Source organism: Lycium barbarum, chromosome 5 (genome assembly GCF_019175385.1).
Source record: "Lycium barbarum isolate Lr01 chromosome 5, ASM1917538v2, whole genome shotgun sequence".
Classification (NCBI taxonomy): Eukaryota; Viridiplantae; Streptophyta; class Magnoliopsida; order Solanales; family Solanaceae; genus Lycium; species Lycium barbarum.
Genome location: NC_083341.1, coordinates 6213438 through 6231057, shown reverse-complemented (window position 1 = coordinate 6231057; position 17620 = coordinate 6213438). Strand labels below are relative to the sequence as shown.

Here is a 17620-nt window from a genome sequence, read left to right as displayed (position 1 = left end):
AATACATTTTAATTACTTCACCAAAAAAAAAAAAGTAGTGACCCTATAAAATGTGGAGTTGTTGGTGGTGGAGCTATAGATGTTGCAGTTGTGGGAGAAGATAAACGAGAGATAATGACATAATTCTCAAAAGATGGAACTGAGACCGCCCATGAAATGTCTTGGTGGTCGGTTGGACATGTGAAATATGGTTGAGTTTCAAAGAAGGTAACGTCAACAGATGTGAGGCGCCGTTGGAGGTAAGGAGAGTATGGAGTAGCACCAATATCTACCCTCGAGTAAAGTACACAACTTAGATCACGAGGTGTTAACTTATCTGTTCCCAAAGTAAGATTATGGACAAAACATATGCTCCTGAAGAAATGAACGAGGTGGAGGGGAGAACAAAGGTGAGTGGGGGAACAAGACAGTGTGGGACTTGATTCTGGATAGCTAAGGAATACATACATTAATAAGATACTTGATGTGAGAATGACATCTGCGAAAAACACACAAAACATGAGATTGTATACGCAGTGACGAGTAGTCTCAATGAGATGCGTATTCTTCCTCTCAACTACGCCATTTTGTTGACATATATAAGGACAAGATGTAATGAATGACCCCATGAGAGTTCATGAACCGCGAAAATGGTGAAGAATCGAAGATAAATTTTCTGGTGCAGTATCACGACGAAATCTGTGGATAGAAACCCCAAACTCATTTTGGATTTTTGCATCGAAAATATGAAAAATAGAGAACTCAGATCGATTCTTCATCAAGAATATCCAAGTGCATCTCGAATAATCATCAACGAAACTGACAAAGTAGTGAAATCCCTAGGTAGAATTGACCTAAATAGGAGCCCAAACATCTAAATGAACCAAAGTGAAAGCAGAGTCTTCCCAATTATCATAACGTCGGGGGAAAAGGTAAGGAGTATGCTGATGCTTTACTAATGGCATTTGATTACTTTATCCAAAAAAAAAATGGTAACGAGTATGCTTACCGAGTTGACACGACTCGCACTCTAAAGTAGACAAGTGAGACAAGCCAAGTACCCATTTTTGAAGCTTTGATAAATAGGGTAGGATGTCCTAACCGTCCATGTAATAGATCAAGTGAATCAATAACAGGACAAGCTATATAGGGAGGACAAGTTGTGAGTCATTTAGGGAGGATAAGATAATAAAGTCCATGTGATTCTCGCCCAGTACTATTGATTTGTCCAATACTACGTTCTTGAATGACAACAGAGGGAGAATGTCAATGAGGAGTTTTTAAGTGTTTGGGATAAACGACTAATGGAGACACTTGATTTGTATGATGTGTGATTAATATCAAGGGAAACCCAAGTCCTGCGAACCAGGGGATTAAAATTATCTAAGACACTTGTTCACTTTTCATAAAAGAAGAAAGAGTTACTAACTAGGCAAGGAAATAAACAGATCAGAAGCTAATATTCAGGAAAGTCTGTGGAAGAGAGCACTAACTTACCTTGAGCTGATATCTGTTTGCCATTATTTGTAGTATTGAGCGATGTCAACACCTGAAGGTCTCTTTATTGGTTGAAATTTCTACTCTCCAGTGGGCAGTTGTCTGTGAAGTACTTCACCTTGGAGTCTTGTTACTTCAACTAATCTCCATTCTCCTAGAATGAATCTCTTAGTCATTTAGAAGGTTAACAAAAAATGATTTATAGTGCCAAGAAACTGGATTTGGAATTGGGGATTTTTTTTTTAAGACGAAAAATACACATACTTTGGACCTTCGTTTATCTCATCTATCTTCTGATCTTTAACCATGCATCAATGTCGTTACTAGGAGTAAGTGATGTACCCTCTCTGTGACAATCAGTACTTGATTAAATCAAGCCTCTGCAAGTTTAGAATCTCCCTAACATATAGAAACTGTCACAGAAATGAAGGGTGCTAAACTTGAACAAGAAGCTTTGCAGTTGATAAAACATTCTATCTTGATAATTTCACACTTCTATTTGTGTTGTTTGGCTTCTGATTCTTCTACCTATCAGCGGTGGCGGAGTCAGGATTTCCAATAAGGAGGTTCAAAATATGAAGAAGTAAACACACGAAGAAGCTAAGGAAATGCAACATCTACTATATATACATAACAAATAATTTTAACCTTATATATGCAATGTAATTTTTCGCCGAAGGGGGCTCGGTTAGACCCCCTTGCCTTCCTTGCTCCGCCCCTGCCTATCAGTAGGATTTTTCTCCCTGGTCATAATTAGATTCAGATGGTAATGCCATTACCCCACCCCACCACCCACGGGCCAAAAGAAAATGAACAAAAAAAGGAAAATAGAAACAGATAAATAATTGACCTCGAGCACTAGTATCCAGATATTGCTTGTTTGTAGAGCTGTTTTATACACTGCAAGAGTTGGATCATATTTCTATTATGTGGTTGTCCTCTGGGCAGGAAAAATTTTGTAGCATTCTAAAAGATGTATTGAAGAATCGTCCTAACGTGGATGGGGTGAAACTTCAAAAATCCGGTGGTGTTGTATCAAGGAATGCAAAAGTACGGCAGAAAGCAAGGGGCTACAGAATACGGGTACAGATTTCTTGTATAGATCAATAAAAAAGAGAGTTGGTCACAGTTCATGCACTGGGACATGAACACTTGCTCTTGGGGAGTGCGGTACTCTTACTTTTCACCTTACCCTTGTTATGCAAAACTAAATATTTTCTTTTGTCTTTGCTTCTTCCCCAGGAGTATTTTTATGGCCCTTCGAATGACCTCTCACCACATTCTAATGTGGTGAGCTTCAGTGACTTGTTCATTTACCGAATTGGAGGTGGACCACAGGCTCCACGCTCAGCTTTACCTATCGGTGCAGTGCCTGCAGCAGATCCTACAAGATTGGTTCCTGTTAATGTCATCCACGACTTGCTCCATTTGGTTCTTGCCGTCTCATATGCCAAAGAACAAGATGAAATAATTTCCAGGTAAGGCTGACTTCCTTTTCCTATCCCCATCTTAATGTTCGGTGGATTGTAGGTTCTTCTATAAAAAATGTTTCTCCTTAGTGGATGCCACCAGATTGGGTGCTTACGTAGCTAGGGTTTCAAGGATCAATGAAACTCAATTATGAAGCTCAATACTAATATATCTGGTCTCACACATTGAGCGAAGATTTTTCCTTGCACTCTTGCACATGGAAGCCACATCTTAAACAGGAATTAAGAGCCACAATTTTGGGTAATCTTTAAGTCAATGAATAATGATGTACTCACTTTGTAGAGCAGTGCATATGGAAATATGGTTAAACTTCTCAGTCACAGTGCATTAATGGAAAGTTACATTTATTCCTGGGTATGTGCTTACTCCCCATTCTCATTTCTCATAACAAATTGGAGAGAATTCTTATAATCAATGTTCCACACACATTAACGTGGTCAATTTTGGAGGGAACGAAAGGCAGAACTTGTTAACGCATTGAGAGTAGCAGCAAATACTTGGGTGGTCCTGGATTATAACCCCTGCAATGGCTTAAACCAGTATTGGCAAAGCCGAAAAGCTTTAAAAAGTGCTCCAGGTCTATTAGAGCTTTAAGCACAGCTTAGTTAAAGGTGGACTTTAGTGAAAAAAAAGAAAGTGCAATCAAGAAAAAAATAAAAATATATATGTAATGCAACAAAAAAGTTACAAATTCCGCCAAAACTTAAAATTGTACATTTCAGCTGCATTCTTCAACCCTAAGCTTGCCCTGCCTGTCTATTAGCAAAAAATCTCTACTGCTCCCCTTATACTTGTGCGGCATTACCCATTGCCGTTCTCCTTGTCCTTTTTTCAAACTTCCACATGCATCTTCTGGCCACTCTCCTCTTTTACATGCCGGTTCTTTTCTTAGATGATGTTTATAGAGAGAGAGGAAAATGAGGAGGAGGGATGTCTTAAGGAATGACACTAGAGTAGCCCGTGGAAGAGGGTGGCTGACTGGAAAATTTGAGGGGGTGGTTGTGGTTGTGAACATGAGAGTCCTGATGTAACATAACTATTTATCAACCATCTATGACCAACTTACTAATCACCCGTTTGTTTTGTTCCCACTCCGACAACCAGTGTATGTGATTAATTATATGGTGAGATATTCAATAATGCTATCATCACAAATAGGCATGAGAGATAAATAGCCTTGCGAGGGTGCATGTATTTTCGATTTTCACCGTTTGCTTAAGTCCGTCCGATTTGGCACAGTCTCACTAACAGAACCAGCTATGATGTTGCCATATCCTCGGTACAATTCATTTTTAATTTACTATTCTCAATTTGTGAGTCCTAGCTGTAAAAGAAACCCATGGTTAAAATTAAAATTACAAGATAAATAAGTCAGCATGTGATACATGACTGTCTTAACTTTATTAAAACAACAATAGTAGTGATACATGACTAATATTAAAACTAATAACTAAATAATCAGACTCGTATTACGCTATTCTGAAAAAAGGTACTATTTATTTACAACCCAACAACTGAGGCGTAGTTGTGTTGTAAATAAATAGTTACCTTTTCGGAATAGCCTAATACCAGTGATTGTTATTTCTGAATCTAGCCATAAGTTGTTTCCCAGAGGAAATTAGTTTCTACTGTTCGGGAAATGTGTCCGCAAAAGCTAGCTCATGAGGATAGGATTGCCTAAGTCCATATAAGTATACCATGTACCCCTTAACCCACCGATGTGGAACTCTTAACACCCAATCTCACGCCTAGGGTTGGACATCTGCTGTGTGGGCAACTTTTAATTTGAGGGCCCAACATTGGAAACACTGAATTGGGTGGGCCAACTCCGATACCATGTCAAGAATGGATCTTGGGCCTTACTCAACCCAAAAGCTAGCTCATGAAGGGAGGATTGCCCAAGTCCATATAAGTAGACCATGTGGAACTCTTAACACAAATCTCATTGAACTTCCTGTGTCGGGGTGAAATTGTATGAAATCAAGAGTCTGGCCATTGAACTCTTGTGTAATCAAGAGTATGGCGTTGCATTAGTGATGTAGCCTGGAAATTTGGCATATTTTCTCTTTATTCTTTTATGGCTCTTTTAACAACTGTCATATCATAACATTTTGTCTTTATCATATACTTCTTTTGTTCCAATGTCAGTAATGTTGCTGGATTCATCTATGTAACCGATGTAGGCATGAACAGGTTTGAACTCGAATTCTCCTCTTATTAGACAATTATGTTTCCAATTCTTAATGCCAGTATGATCTTATCTTTGATCATCTCCATTTTCAGGAAAAAGATAACATACCTTGCACCATGTGCTGGGAACTTCCGAGCAAATACCTAATTGTGGGAACCTTAACATGGATCGAAAACTGAAGTGTATAAATGCAGTAGCCAGTGGTTTTTCGGTCTTTGAGCTTTCTGTAGAGTGGGACAGCATGGAGATGCCCGCTAAGCTTTTGGTGTTGTAGAAATGCAGTAGGCTTTTCTGCGATGACCGTATAATACTACTGTATCATAGTGTGAAGCTTTATGGAAAATAATCCGATTGTACAAATACCAATAGCTCCTCATCTTTTATACTGCCAAATGATAATTTCAATGGTCTTTTGGCATCATTAAGGTTATTAACTTATTTGGAAGAAAACATTTTGACATCCCTGAGTTTCTTGAAAAAGCATGAATGCTATTCTTCTATTTCAACAAATACTTCACATCCTTCCTTGGCTGAAAATGCTGTCTACACCCCCCCCCCCCCCCTCCCCCAACCCCAAGCACTGTGACTTGTTGGAGCTGTCTTCCTGGGGCCTCAACGATTTTGGTGGAGATAAGCGTGAGCATCGGAGCATGTTGGACCAGCTCAAAATTAAGAGGTTGTTATGGAGATAGGTGTCTGGTTTGTGAGTTCTGCTTGACAAAACTTAATACTCTTAGTTGCCATATGCTGCAAAAGCTCCTAGATGTAGTAATGAAATTTGATGCTGCAAATGAATTGGCAACTGAGAAACGGTGCAAAGGGATGGAATTTGTTAATTTTTCTTTGAAATTGATCTTGTATCTTGTTTGATAGATGAAAAGAGAGAAAATGATCAAAATGGTCCTTAATGTATGAGGGTTGGATTGTTTTGGTCCTTGATATATTCACTTGATTGAAATAGTCCTTGATGTTTCGAGAAAATGATCAAAATGGTCCTTAATGTATGAGGGTTGGATTGTTTTGGTCCTTGATATATTCACTTGATTGAAATAGTCCTTGATGTATGCAAAATGTGGATGGTTTTGGTCCTAAATCCTAAATATAATGCCGTAACATTATTCAAATGTTTGACACAAAAAATCCATCAAATGTAAGTGAAAAAATTTTATTTTTTTTATTTTTACTTTTTTATTATTTTTATTTTTAAAATGTATTATTCTTTTTATATTATTTATTTTTCATTTTCTTTCTTTTCATTCCCAACTTTTACTTCTTGTGATTCCATGTAATTGCTCGTATTTTTTTATTTTATTCATTTAGCATAACCGTGTTATTATTCTAATATTTAAAACTATACCTCTTAATATTGAAAAGAATGAGTTATTAACAAACTTGACATATAACGGGTGACGTTATTAAAGTAAAATTTCATTGTGAATGGGTTATAAACTTATATTTTTCCTTTCTTTTGAATTATTTACTTAAGTTACGTTGAAACTTACTTATGTAATGTTAGAATTTGACATATGAGTATTATGTTGAATTTTTTCTTTTGGATTTTGAATTTAGGTTATATTTTCAATTTTAAGTTATTTGCTTTCACATTGCATGTTATTTTTTTTTCACTTACATTTGATGGATTTTTTGTGTCAAACATTTGAATAATGTTACGGCATTATATTTAGGATTTAGGACCAAAACCATCCACATTTTGCATACATCAAGGACTATTTCAATCAAGTGAATATATCAAGGACCAAAACAATCCAACCTTCATACATTAAGGACCATTTTGATCATTTTCTCGAAACATCAAGGACTATTTCAATCAAGTGAATATATCAAGGACCAAAACAATCCAACCCTCATACATTAAGGACCATTTTGATCATTTTCTCGATGAAAAGACAAAGCAAACTGTCCAGGAACATAACAAGATATATCACATCTAATTTTGCAAATAAAGGGAGAGAATATCATATGCAACTTCAGGAAACAACCCAAAGAAGTAATAGGACATATACTCTATGCTTATTACTGCGATGTAATCTTAGCTGGTGCGAGGCAATTTGGAGATATAGTAAATATTCTCTTAATAAATATGGCTAGCGGTGTCAAATAAGCGGGTTGCGTTGAATTTCGACATGTTTTAAAATGGGTCATAACCCAACTTAGACAATTCCTATTAAGTTTTAGTTGTTTTTTTTTTTTTTTAATAATTTGTTAAAGCACCTAATAATTTCTTTTTCTTTATTATGACTATATGATATACCCCAATTATTTTCTGACCATCCAACGAGCATGTTAAGGTATCTTCATTTGGTCCAGCTGTTGGCCTCTTATGTAATAGGTGTATCCATTTAATTCACAATTGTCTTGCTTATTTGCTCAGTCTAAACAATTCTTTGCTATTGCAGCTTCATTCCATATCTTCAAATTGGATAAGTTCAATCCCTCAGCTGACTTAGACAAGCAAAGTTTTTCCCAAGAATCAATGCGCTCATGCTATTTTAGTGATTGTATTCACCGCTGACCAAATGAAACTTTTATAGTAGGCTTCAGTTGCTTTAATCATTTTGGCAGGTAATGCAAACATCAATAAGATTGCAAACCAAATATAACAGTTTTAACCCAATGATCTCTGTTTGCATAGGATAGTTTTTTGGCAGTCCGTGAGAAAATCTTCGATACAACTTTCTCAATTAGAGGTTGTCACTACATCTTACTTAATTTCTGTGTCTAAGGGTATCCCCATATATTTAAAAAGTAGGTCCTTTGAACAATTTCCGGTTATTGTATAATTATCTGCTTCTTATCACGGTCTGCCCCTCCAAAATAGACAACTTTTTGCTAAATTGTTTTGCAGCCCAGAAGCTTTGGAGAATTTCTTAAACTTATCATGTATGGCAACAGAAATATGGTCACATTTAGCTAAAAACAGTGGGTCGTCAAATGAGCAATGCATAGGTTAGAAACAATTTGGGTATAACTTGAATTCCTTATCATCCTTAAGGTCACGTAGATTGAAAGCATACACAACTATCATGATACAATCCACTTCAGCATATATGGTCAATAGGTGCACCATATATTCTATCTTGAAAATACAGTACAACATTGAAATTACCCCAAAGTAGTTAAGCTTTAGAACTATGTTGTGCTACTATCAGTAATTGTTGCCACTGATCTTCCTCTGCTCCATAGTTTGAAAGCATACACAACTATCATGATACAATCCACTTCAGCATGTCTACTAGTAACCTTACAATGTATAAATTGTGCATCAAATACTAGGAGAAAAACATCACAAATAGTATCATCTCATAGTATCCAAGTTCTACCGTTAAGTGCACATATGTAATTGTAAAGTGCCTTCCCAAGTATCTATTGCCATAACCAAAGGTCTGCATGAAAATATTTTAAAATATATTAAAAAGGACCATTAAATTTTAAATTAATAATAGCACAAATATTAATACTGTCTTACCTTTAAACTTGCCACTCTTGACCAAGTTTTTGACGAAGTCTGACACGAATTCTGGAAACATAACATAGAGCTCATTCTCCATATCTTCCATATTCATTTTTTGGTTGTAGTGTCGAACAACAGACCTCATAAAAATCAATAGCCCGACCTCTCCACCAAAATAGTCTTTACCATAATAATTTCTAACCTTGCCAATGGTCCTATCGAGGCAATCGATCCAGGATGGACTATTCCGTGCTTTAGACCTAATATTTTTCTCCCACTCCTTACCATCTTCTATATTTTTAACTATACTCAGGAACTCATTTAATTTGTTCTTGTGTTTAAAGAGGATATCATGGTAGTAATAAAGATACTCTACATATGCACTCAATGTACAACTTGAGTATAGACTTGGATGTATAAGTAAGACATCTTTCATGTAACTACAAAAGAAAAATAAAATTGGTCATTCAGTTGTTAGAGAAAATACAGAAGCAATGATTTATGAAACTTGATATATAACCCTCCAGAGTTTCCACTATATATTTTCATATACTTACATGGCCCAAAAATAAACACTTATTCAAATATACCAATGAGTCAAAGAGATTTCACGTATCATGGTAGAAATCAATTATCATATGGAATTCCATCTAAAAGCCTGGTATATAAATCGTGGAAATTGATAGATCAATTGGCATAAGGTGCAAGCGCAAAAATCCAATATATCACTTTAAATTACATCACCATTCAGGGAAGAACATGATTCAACTTAAATTTAACTGGTACGATCTTTTTTCATCTATCTTCATTTTTAATAGAAAGACTATGAATGATTATGGCTGATGAGTATCTATTTCTACGATTCTCTATAGGAAAAATGGGAGGGAAACAGAAAATAGGACAAGCCGTTGGAAAAAATAGGCGTGTGCTCGGGGACATTAGCAACCGAAGGAAAGCCTAAACCGCAGATTACTAGTCCTGCTACTAGGAGCTTTTGTGCACAGTTACTAGCTAATGCACAAGCAGAGAAGAACAAGGTGAAAAATTTTCTGAACAATGAAAAATATTATTTTTATGAAACTTTCAGGGTTCTTGAATTGGTGTATATAATTTGTTGTTGTTGTTTTTTTTTTTTTTTTTTTTGTAGAAACCACTTGCAGAAGTTGTCAATAAAGGTGGTCCCACAAAGGTACCAGCCCAAAAGAAGGTTGATGATAAGCCTGCACATGAAACTGTTATTGTCATAAGCCCTGATACAGAAGTGAAGACTATTGAGGACAGCAGACCCCTAGGGAGCAGAAGAAAAACAAAGAAATGTGGAAAGACTCTCACTTCTACCCTCATTGCAAGAAGCAAGGTTGTTATATACATTTAAATTTTCCCTCTTTAGATGAATATTAGTTCTAAGCGATATCAAGATTCTGAAAAATGTGTTCTCTCTCAGGCTGCTTGTGGACTTTCCGATAGACCCTAGATTGAGATCGACGATACTGATGTTGTGGGTGCTGATAATCATTTGGCTGCTGTGGAGTATGTTGAGGATATCTACAACTTCTACAAGCTCACTGAGGTATATATTTGGTGACTCTCTTTTTCTTGTTCTGTTTTGTTTGTGTTTCACTTTTAGAATCTCATTTATTGTCTAATTCAGGACGAGAGTCGAGCAAATGACTCAACCAGAGCTGAATCATAAGATGAGAGCCATTCTTGTGGATTGGTTAATAGAAGTTCATAGGAAGTTTGAGCTAATGCCTGAAAGCTTTTACCTTGCATTTAACAGACTGGACCGTTTCCTCTTGGTGAAGACGGTTCCCAGGAGGGAACTTTAGTTAGTTGGCATTAGCTCAATGCTAATCGCTTGCAAGTATGAAGAGATTTGTGCACCAGAGGTATTATGCAGATGTGTCGCAAGTTATGTAAAGAAGTCATTGCTATAGAAAATAATTATAACTAAAATGTACCATTTGTTTTAATTAGGCTTATAATACACACTGCTTTGAACTTCTCTTTTGGTAGAATACATGGAAGATTTGACTTGAAAACACAGCAAGTTGGACAAAAGAAGTATAATCATGGATAAATTCAACAGAGAAAGTATCACGTAGTATTGCTGTAAGTTACCGAACTGATCTAAAAAGTCACTATCGTTTCCGTTACCTCATCATTTCAAACCAGTGTGAAATTTCAGAGCTCAACTTACCAGTTAGGCTTACAAAATTTGCCACAGAGAATAGCAGTTTTCAGTAGGTTTTTTATACTTACTTGGTTTTTTCAGCTTCGCAGATACACTTTAATAGATGTTTGATATCCTTGGGTGTAGGTTCTCCAACAAAGTCTCCAACAATTTTTCCCAGATTGGATAACGTTGAAGACCGCAAACCGTCCGACAACGGGACCAGCACTACATTAGCCACCCAAATCTTCATGTCAACCGTGATGTTTATGTCTTCTGACTTTATATCCTCTTTCGGACCTTTATCACGATCCAACATGTCGAAGTAATACTGGATAACACCGCTACAATGATTCAACATACTATTAGTCTTACCATAATAAAGTCGAGCCAAGAATATTTTTTAAGAAAATTACAGAAATTGACTAAAACATGTACCGTGAAAGGATTTGAAAGAACAAAACAGTATTTAACACTTTTATGTAATGTACCATCCTGAAATTATTCAGTTCCATACTTGTTTAGTTCCTCTTTATACATGGATACTACTACCGTAGGTTGTACTTTAATCCATATAATATTTTTCAAGAGGCCATAAAATTTAGCAAAATCTCAGTTTAACCATTCGTGTTTTAAAATAGACGAAATATTAATCACTCTAGTTGTTTAATAAAAACTCATTGTTTCACAAATACCGAAGATGGACTTTGAAACTCTAACACATTAACTAATCCCGTGCTCATCAATTGGGAAAATGAAAAACATTGGGTGTTGTTCAACCAACATATCTCTAACATTCTATGGAGAACTAAAGAAGATATTTTTTTTGTAATATATTTAAGCAAATTAATTATTAAGAACAATTGAAGTCATACTTACCGTATTACAAGTCTTGCTACTGATTTGACTCGACATTCTTCTAATTCGGTGCCAGGCACGTCATGCATTTCTGAGATAGGTTCGTGCACTCGGCCCCATTCGGTTAGATTGAGGCTGCCAACCAAATTGCCTTCTCTTAATGCTACATTCCATTCTATAAATCCCTTTGCTGGTTGTGACAGATTTAAAGTGTCTCGTAAATTCTGAAGATCTTTTAATTCATCTTCCATACCACCCATTACTGTAGAGAGTAGGAAAAGATATCACCGAGCTGATTGTTGTTGGCAGAGAATAGTGACTTCAGTACCTGCTGCTAAGGAGAAGAAGGAAGAAAAGAAAGGAGTCAGATAATTAGAAGAATATTCAACTTATGTCACCTTGAGCAAGCGTATGTTAGGAGGTTTCTTGTCTACTTACAGATTTTTGAGCGAGCGTATGTTAGGAGGTTTCTTGTCTACTTACAGATTTTGTTTCAACTTTAGAACAGGAAGAAAAAACCCAATGACAAGAGACTTTCTCTTGAAAAACAGAGAGTAACTAGCCAACTATTGTGGGTAGAAATACACGCCTAGATGGTGAAAATAAAAGTTGTAACACCCCGCATCTTGGAACTGAGTTTAAGCTCATATCATTAGAGTTCTAGTGGAAACACTGAAGGTTTGAGCGTTTGCGAAAATGGTTGATAGGCCTATTTTGGGCAGCGATAACTCCTTGATCCGTTGCGAATCTGGAAGAACTTCCTTGATAAAAGTTGTATCCCTATTAAATATCTTTCCAACGGTATATTATGGGGATTAAACGGACATCTGTGCAAAGAGTTATGCTCATTTGACTGAAGCCTGTTCGCTGGAAAATTCGTCTGCGTTACGGTTACGTTACGGACCGTAACTCGTGTTACGGGCCGTAACAGTGAACCGTAACACAGAGAAGATTTCCAGAACCTCACTGGAAATTTCCTCCAAGATACGGTCCGTCCTTCGTGTTACGGGCCGTACTTCGTGTTACGGACCGTAACAGTGGACCGTAACACAGGGAAAATTTCCAGAAACTTACTGGAAATTTTCACCAAGGTACGACACCAAGTTACGGTCCGTCCTTTGTGTTACGGGACCGTAACATGGGCGTATCTTGGTCCGCAATTACGTTTCGGGTCACCTGACTTCGGGAGGCCATAACCCTATCGTAACTTGAGAATTTGGGAAAACTCAAAGAATGAAAGTTGTAGATAATTGAAATACCATTCCAACCATAGGTTGTGAGTTCACAGGTGACATCGGGATAGGGAGATATGGACATTTTAAGACAGAAAAGTCTAACCCGTTTTCAAGTTGGGTCAAACCCATTCCCCTTAGTATTTAAGGGAAATGAAAACCCTAGCAGCCTCCATTTCCCACAAATTTCAGATTTTTAGAGAGAGAAAGTGAGAGAGAGGAGAGCTAGAGAGAGAGAGGAGAGCTAGAGAGAGAAAGTAGAGAATCAACCAAGTTTAAGGCCCCGAATCCCGAAGCTCGTGAAGGATAAAGTGTAGTACAAGTTGTTGCCGTCATTTTAAGCTAAAGATCGGACTTGGGGGTGTTGATTTCATGGTGACTACCCAAAAAGGTAATGTTTCTATTCCCTAATCATTTATGGTTGTGAATTTATGAATTCTTGGGAGAATAATAATTGGGTTTGTTGAAGAGGATTATATGAACTATGCTAGAATTGTTGGATTGTTGACTTGAGATTGTTGTATTCATATGGGTGATGAAGAATGATGTTAATTGCATCTAATTGAGATTGTAGAAATAACTAGAAGTAATAGAATGAGTATTGGGTGAAGAAAACACCATTAATGAGGGTTATAGAGCTTCATGCCCACCAAGTGTTTGATAAAATGCTTAGATGAACAAAACATGGATATTGTTGCTAATATAGAACCCCTATGACTTGTATTGCTATAGATTGAAGTTGAAGGGATTGAAGGACATGTGATACGCTCAAAAGCGGAAAGTTAAGGTATGTAGAACTTCCATCCACATGTGGGAATCTCTACGTTCTTCCCCATGATCCGTTTCATAAAATCTATAAAGTTCAAATCCTAGGGCATTAAACCCAACATATTGGTAGCCCGTAATTATGTATGTATGTACATGAATTTCGTATCTATGTTCGTTATTGTATTCCTAATATTCCATTACGGACATTAGGAATCCTAGCTTAATCCATGAATCATGAATTCTTCCTCATGCGTTCTCATTATGATCATATGAAACAGTATGATTTTATTTTGCAAGTTATAAGCATGTTTTCAAGTCCATTACAAATATATGATTATGAACTATTGTATTACTCATAAATCAAGAACATGTTTACAAGCTATTTCATGAAACCATGTTTACAAGTTATTTCGTGAAATCATGATTTCAAGACAAGTACAAGTTAATTCACGAAAGTCATGGGCTTCTTAGCCAACTATATTATTTTCATGTTCGGGAGTTGTATTAATACCGAGAAGGCTCAGATAGCCTGAAACTACGTATGCCAACGTAGGATAAGGATCGCTCCGCCCAGATAGGACGATTCCTTCATATTTTCCCCATTGAGGGATTTGGATCCATTTATGTCAGATTCATGTCTCGTGCCCCGGCAAGGTAAGAGATAGCTTAGCTGATCGGGCAGAGATCAGACTCCACGTTTCTCCCCGTGGTGGATCATGTCAGTATTACAGATTATCTCATGCTTACAGTACTCATGTTTATGTTCAGCTCCAATACTCAGTTTCAGTTTCAATTTCATGTTTATGTACTCATGCTCATGCTCATGTTCATGTCCAGGTTTTCAGTTTCAGTTCTTAACATGTTATTTCATGTCCCATGTTATTTCATTCAGTTGTTTTACATAACAGTACATTCAATGTGCTGACGTCCCCTTTTTATTGCCCGGGGACCTGCATTTCACGATGCAGGTACTGATATACAGGACGACACATCTGCTCAGTAGGACAACATTCGTATCAGCTAATTGGTGAGCCCCATCTCATTCGGGGTTTAGTCAACTTTTGTTTTAATATTAATTATGCAGCTAAAGGTATGCTGGGGGCCTTGTCCCAGTAAGTATGTTTTCCAGTCAGACTCATGATAGAGGTTTCATAGACTAGACAAGTCAGTTATGTCATGTCAGACATTTGGAGTCGTATAGCCATTTTGGCTCACTCATGTTTAAACAAGTATTTTATTAAGTATTATGACTTATCATGTTTTATAAAGGCTCATCATGCATTCACGTTATATTTCCGCTCATGTATGCCTCATGATAGTTCAGCAAGCCATGTGGTTCGCTCGGTCACATGCAGTCAGGCACCGAGTGCCGTGTTACGTCCAGGCCATGGTTCGGGGCGTGACAAAAGCATTATGCATATGTACAGATTACAGATGAAGACCACAAAAATGATCTTTTTTCTTGGAAACCAGAAAGTGAAAATGTAGACCCTAAACACCCGTTCTTTTTCTTCCTGGGAAAATAGTTTTTACATAACGCGTAGATAGACGAGAACACTAAACAACACAAAAAAATGTAGAATACTATATATGAAAGTATTATAGTAATGAGACAGTATTAGCTTAGAAGATAATTTACTTAATCATAAAGCTAGAATACATATCTAGTAGTACAAAACCAGGGTTATTACTAAACGAACTTCGAATTTCTGAACAGGAAACACTCATGTTGAATATAAATATATACTCCCTCCATCCCAGTGTTGAATATTTCTACGTACTCACAGATAATATAAATATATACTTCCTCCGTTCTAATGTAAGTGTCTTACTTTCCTTTTTAGTCTATCCCAAAATGAGTGTCTCCTTTATCTTCCGGTCAACTGTCCACCCAGTCAAGTGCAAAATATTTAGTAAGTTTTCTAATTGCAAAATTCTACTTGACAAGTGTAACGATCCGGTCAGTTGTTTTGAGAACCGATGCTCTAGTTTGCGTCTCGCCTATTGCAGAAGCTCCATAGTACTTATTTTGACTTGCTTGCCAAATTTAAAGTCCATTATTTGGAAATTCTGGAATTCAATTATTTGGATAAAATGTTTATTTTGGGAAAACGTGCTCTGATTGGCGATCTGAAGATTTCGTTAGATTTGAAATATTATTTATGACCTGCAGAAATTGACAGAACTAATTTTAGAGTTCGTTTGGTTTGTTTTTGACGATTAAGTTGGTTTTAGTATTTGATATGCCTATGTAGGGTGAAAATATGTGTCACGGGAAGAAATAAGACAGATTCGAAATTTGTTGGTTCCATCAGCTTCGTATTAATGTTGATTACTTGCGGGAATGGGTGGGCACGATTCCCGAGGCTTTTGGATGCGTTTTGGGTAAGGAAAAGGATATTTTGGAAATCCTTAAGTTAAGAAATGAAGAAGTTTGACCAAAGTCAACAGCGGGAGTAAATGAGTCTTTTTCAAAGTTTTATAGATTCCATTAGGTTCGGAGTGTGATTTATGACTTAGTCGAGTCGTTCGTTCGGTTCCCGAGAGTTTCGGGTGTTATTTAGGTGGTTGGTAGAGAAACTAGCTTTTGAGATGATTTGGAGTTGACCAGGGTCAACATCGGGTCAAGTCGGCCCTGTTTGGATGTTTTGAGAGTTCGAGCAGGTTCGTATGATGATTTTAGACTTGTCCACAGATGTTGTTTAGATTCCGATGAGCTTCGGATGAGTTTGGGTTGTATGGTGTTTGTTTTTGGTTTTGATGTGGTTTTGAGCACAAAGGGTACCATATTAAGTAACTGAGCTTTGATTTGTGTTTCGATTGAACCGAGGAATCCGTATCGTGATTTCGGAACTATAGCAACAAGAATCGTCGCATTTTGTCATCGTATGAGGGAGATATGGCCAATTTACTAAAAATTGTTGTAGCTGGTTTCTGGTTCCTTGCTCTTTGCTCTTTAGAAAGAAGCATAAGCGTATCGTGTACTTTTGGCATGTCAAGATGGTTGCTAAATGTGTTCATGTTATTTGCTTATGAATTTTGTTTAGGTGTTCACTGGATGACATTTTAAATAGAATATACCCTCATTTGGTATTTTTGTTTTGTGAATGGAAGGTTTTGGATCTGTATGTTTGGTTGAGTTATCGCTTGGAGGAGCGCTTTCCAGATCGAGAGCTAGCTTCCTCATACAAGGCTATTTGCAGCTTGTATGTATAATTAGTAGCCTTTTTCTATTTTAATAGTGTCCTTACTCTGAAATCCGATGCCCTTTAATTGTTCATTTTTAGGTTAATAGAGGAATTCTTGGAACGACTTGGGTGGCAAGGTCAAGGGACAAAGAGATTATCTCAAAATAGTAAATTGATTTAACTGATCTCCCGAGAAACGAGACAGCACTTTTAACTCTTTGTTCTACTATTCAAGTATTTCTGTAACAAGGTGACTCGAGATGGAAGCTTCTGAATCACGAAATACATGCCCCGCGTTTAACATTGATTCTGGTCAAGATGCTTGGTTGGTTTCCAGGGAATGCAGTCGTAGTACTAATCGTTATAGTGTTCCTTTTTAGGTCCATCAATTGATGTAGAGGACCAACTCGTACTCTTTCATATCATCTGGTGGGATATCACACTTTATCATACTAATGAAAATTTAACAATTGGTCCAATGATTTGAAGTGTATACCACCTTTGATGATTGATCTGGTTTTTATGGGATGATGCTTAGTGGACTGATGGTCATAGATGCTTGTATAGTGATTGAATGAGTTTCCCTTCAGTGATTTTCTTGTTTGTTTCTAATTGCAGTAGAATTGAGTTTACTTTGGTACTTCCTTCTTTCCTTCCTCCCCTGTCTGGCAAAGTGATTTTTTCATCCTTAAGTTATAGAAAGGAGAAGAAAGAGGAGGTGCAGGAAAGAGCTTGGAAGATGTCAAATAAAAATTCAATCTAGATTCTCAG

General features: G+C 36.9%; 2 protein-coding genes and 1 pseudogene across 2 annotated transcripts; 2 read left to right on the top strand and 1 right to left on the bottom strand.

Annotated features, from left to right (window-relative positions):
* Positions 1 to 335: 335 nt before the first annotated feature.
* On the top strand, positions 336 to 6007 carry LOC132639132 (protein CLP1 homolog). Its single transcript, XM_060355618.1, has 6 exons — positions 336 to 389; positions 1236 to 1300; positions 1510 to 1585; positions 2425 to 2559; positions 2719 to 2954; positions 5116 to 6007. The coding sequence occupies exons 1-6, from the start codon at positions 336 to 338 to the stop codon at positions 5186 to 5188; spliced, it is 639 nt and encodes a 212-aa protein (XP_060211601.1). The 3' UTR covers positions 5189 to 6007.
* Positions 6008 to 8153: 2146 nt separating this feature from the next.
* Positions 8154 to 11989, bottom strand: LOC132642236 (uncharacterized). Its single transcript, XM_060359490.1, has 4 exons — positions 11683 to 11989; positions 10893 to 11147; positions 8646 to 9070; positions 8154 to 8562 (listed from the first exon to the last, which is right to left on the bottom strand). Exons 1-4 carry the CDS (start codon positions 11919 to 11921, stop codon positions 8543 to 8545), a joined length of 939 nt encoding a protein of 312 aa, XP_060215473.1. The 5' UTR covers positions 11922 to 11989; the 3' UTR covers positions 8154 to 8542.
* On the top strand, positions 9349 to 10877 carry LOC132642092 (G2/mitotic-specific cyclin-2-like; annotated as a pseudogene).
* Positions 11990 to 17620: the final 5631 nt, after the last annotated feature.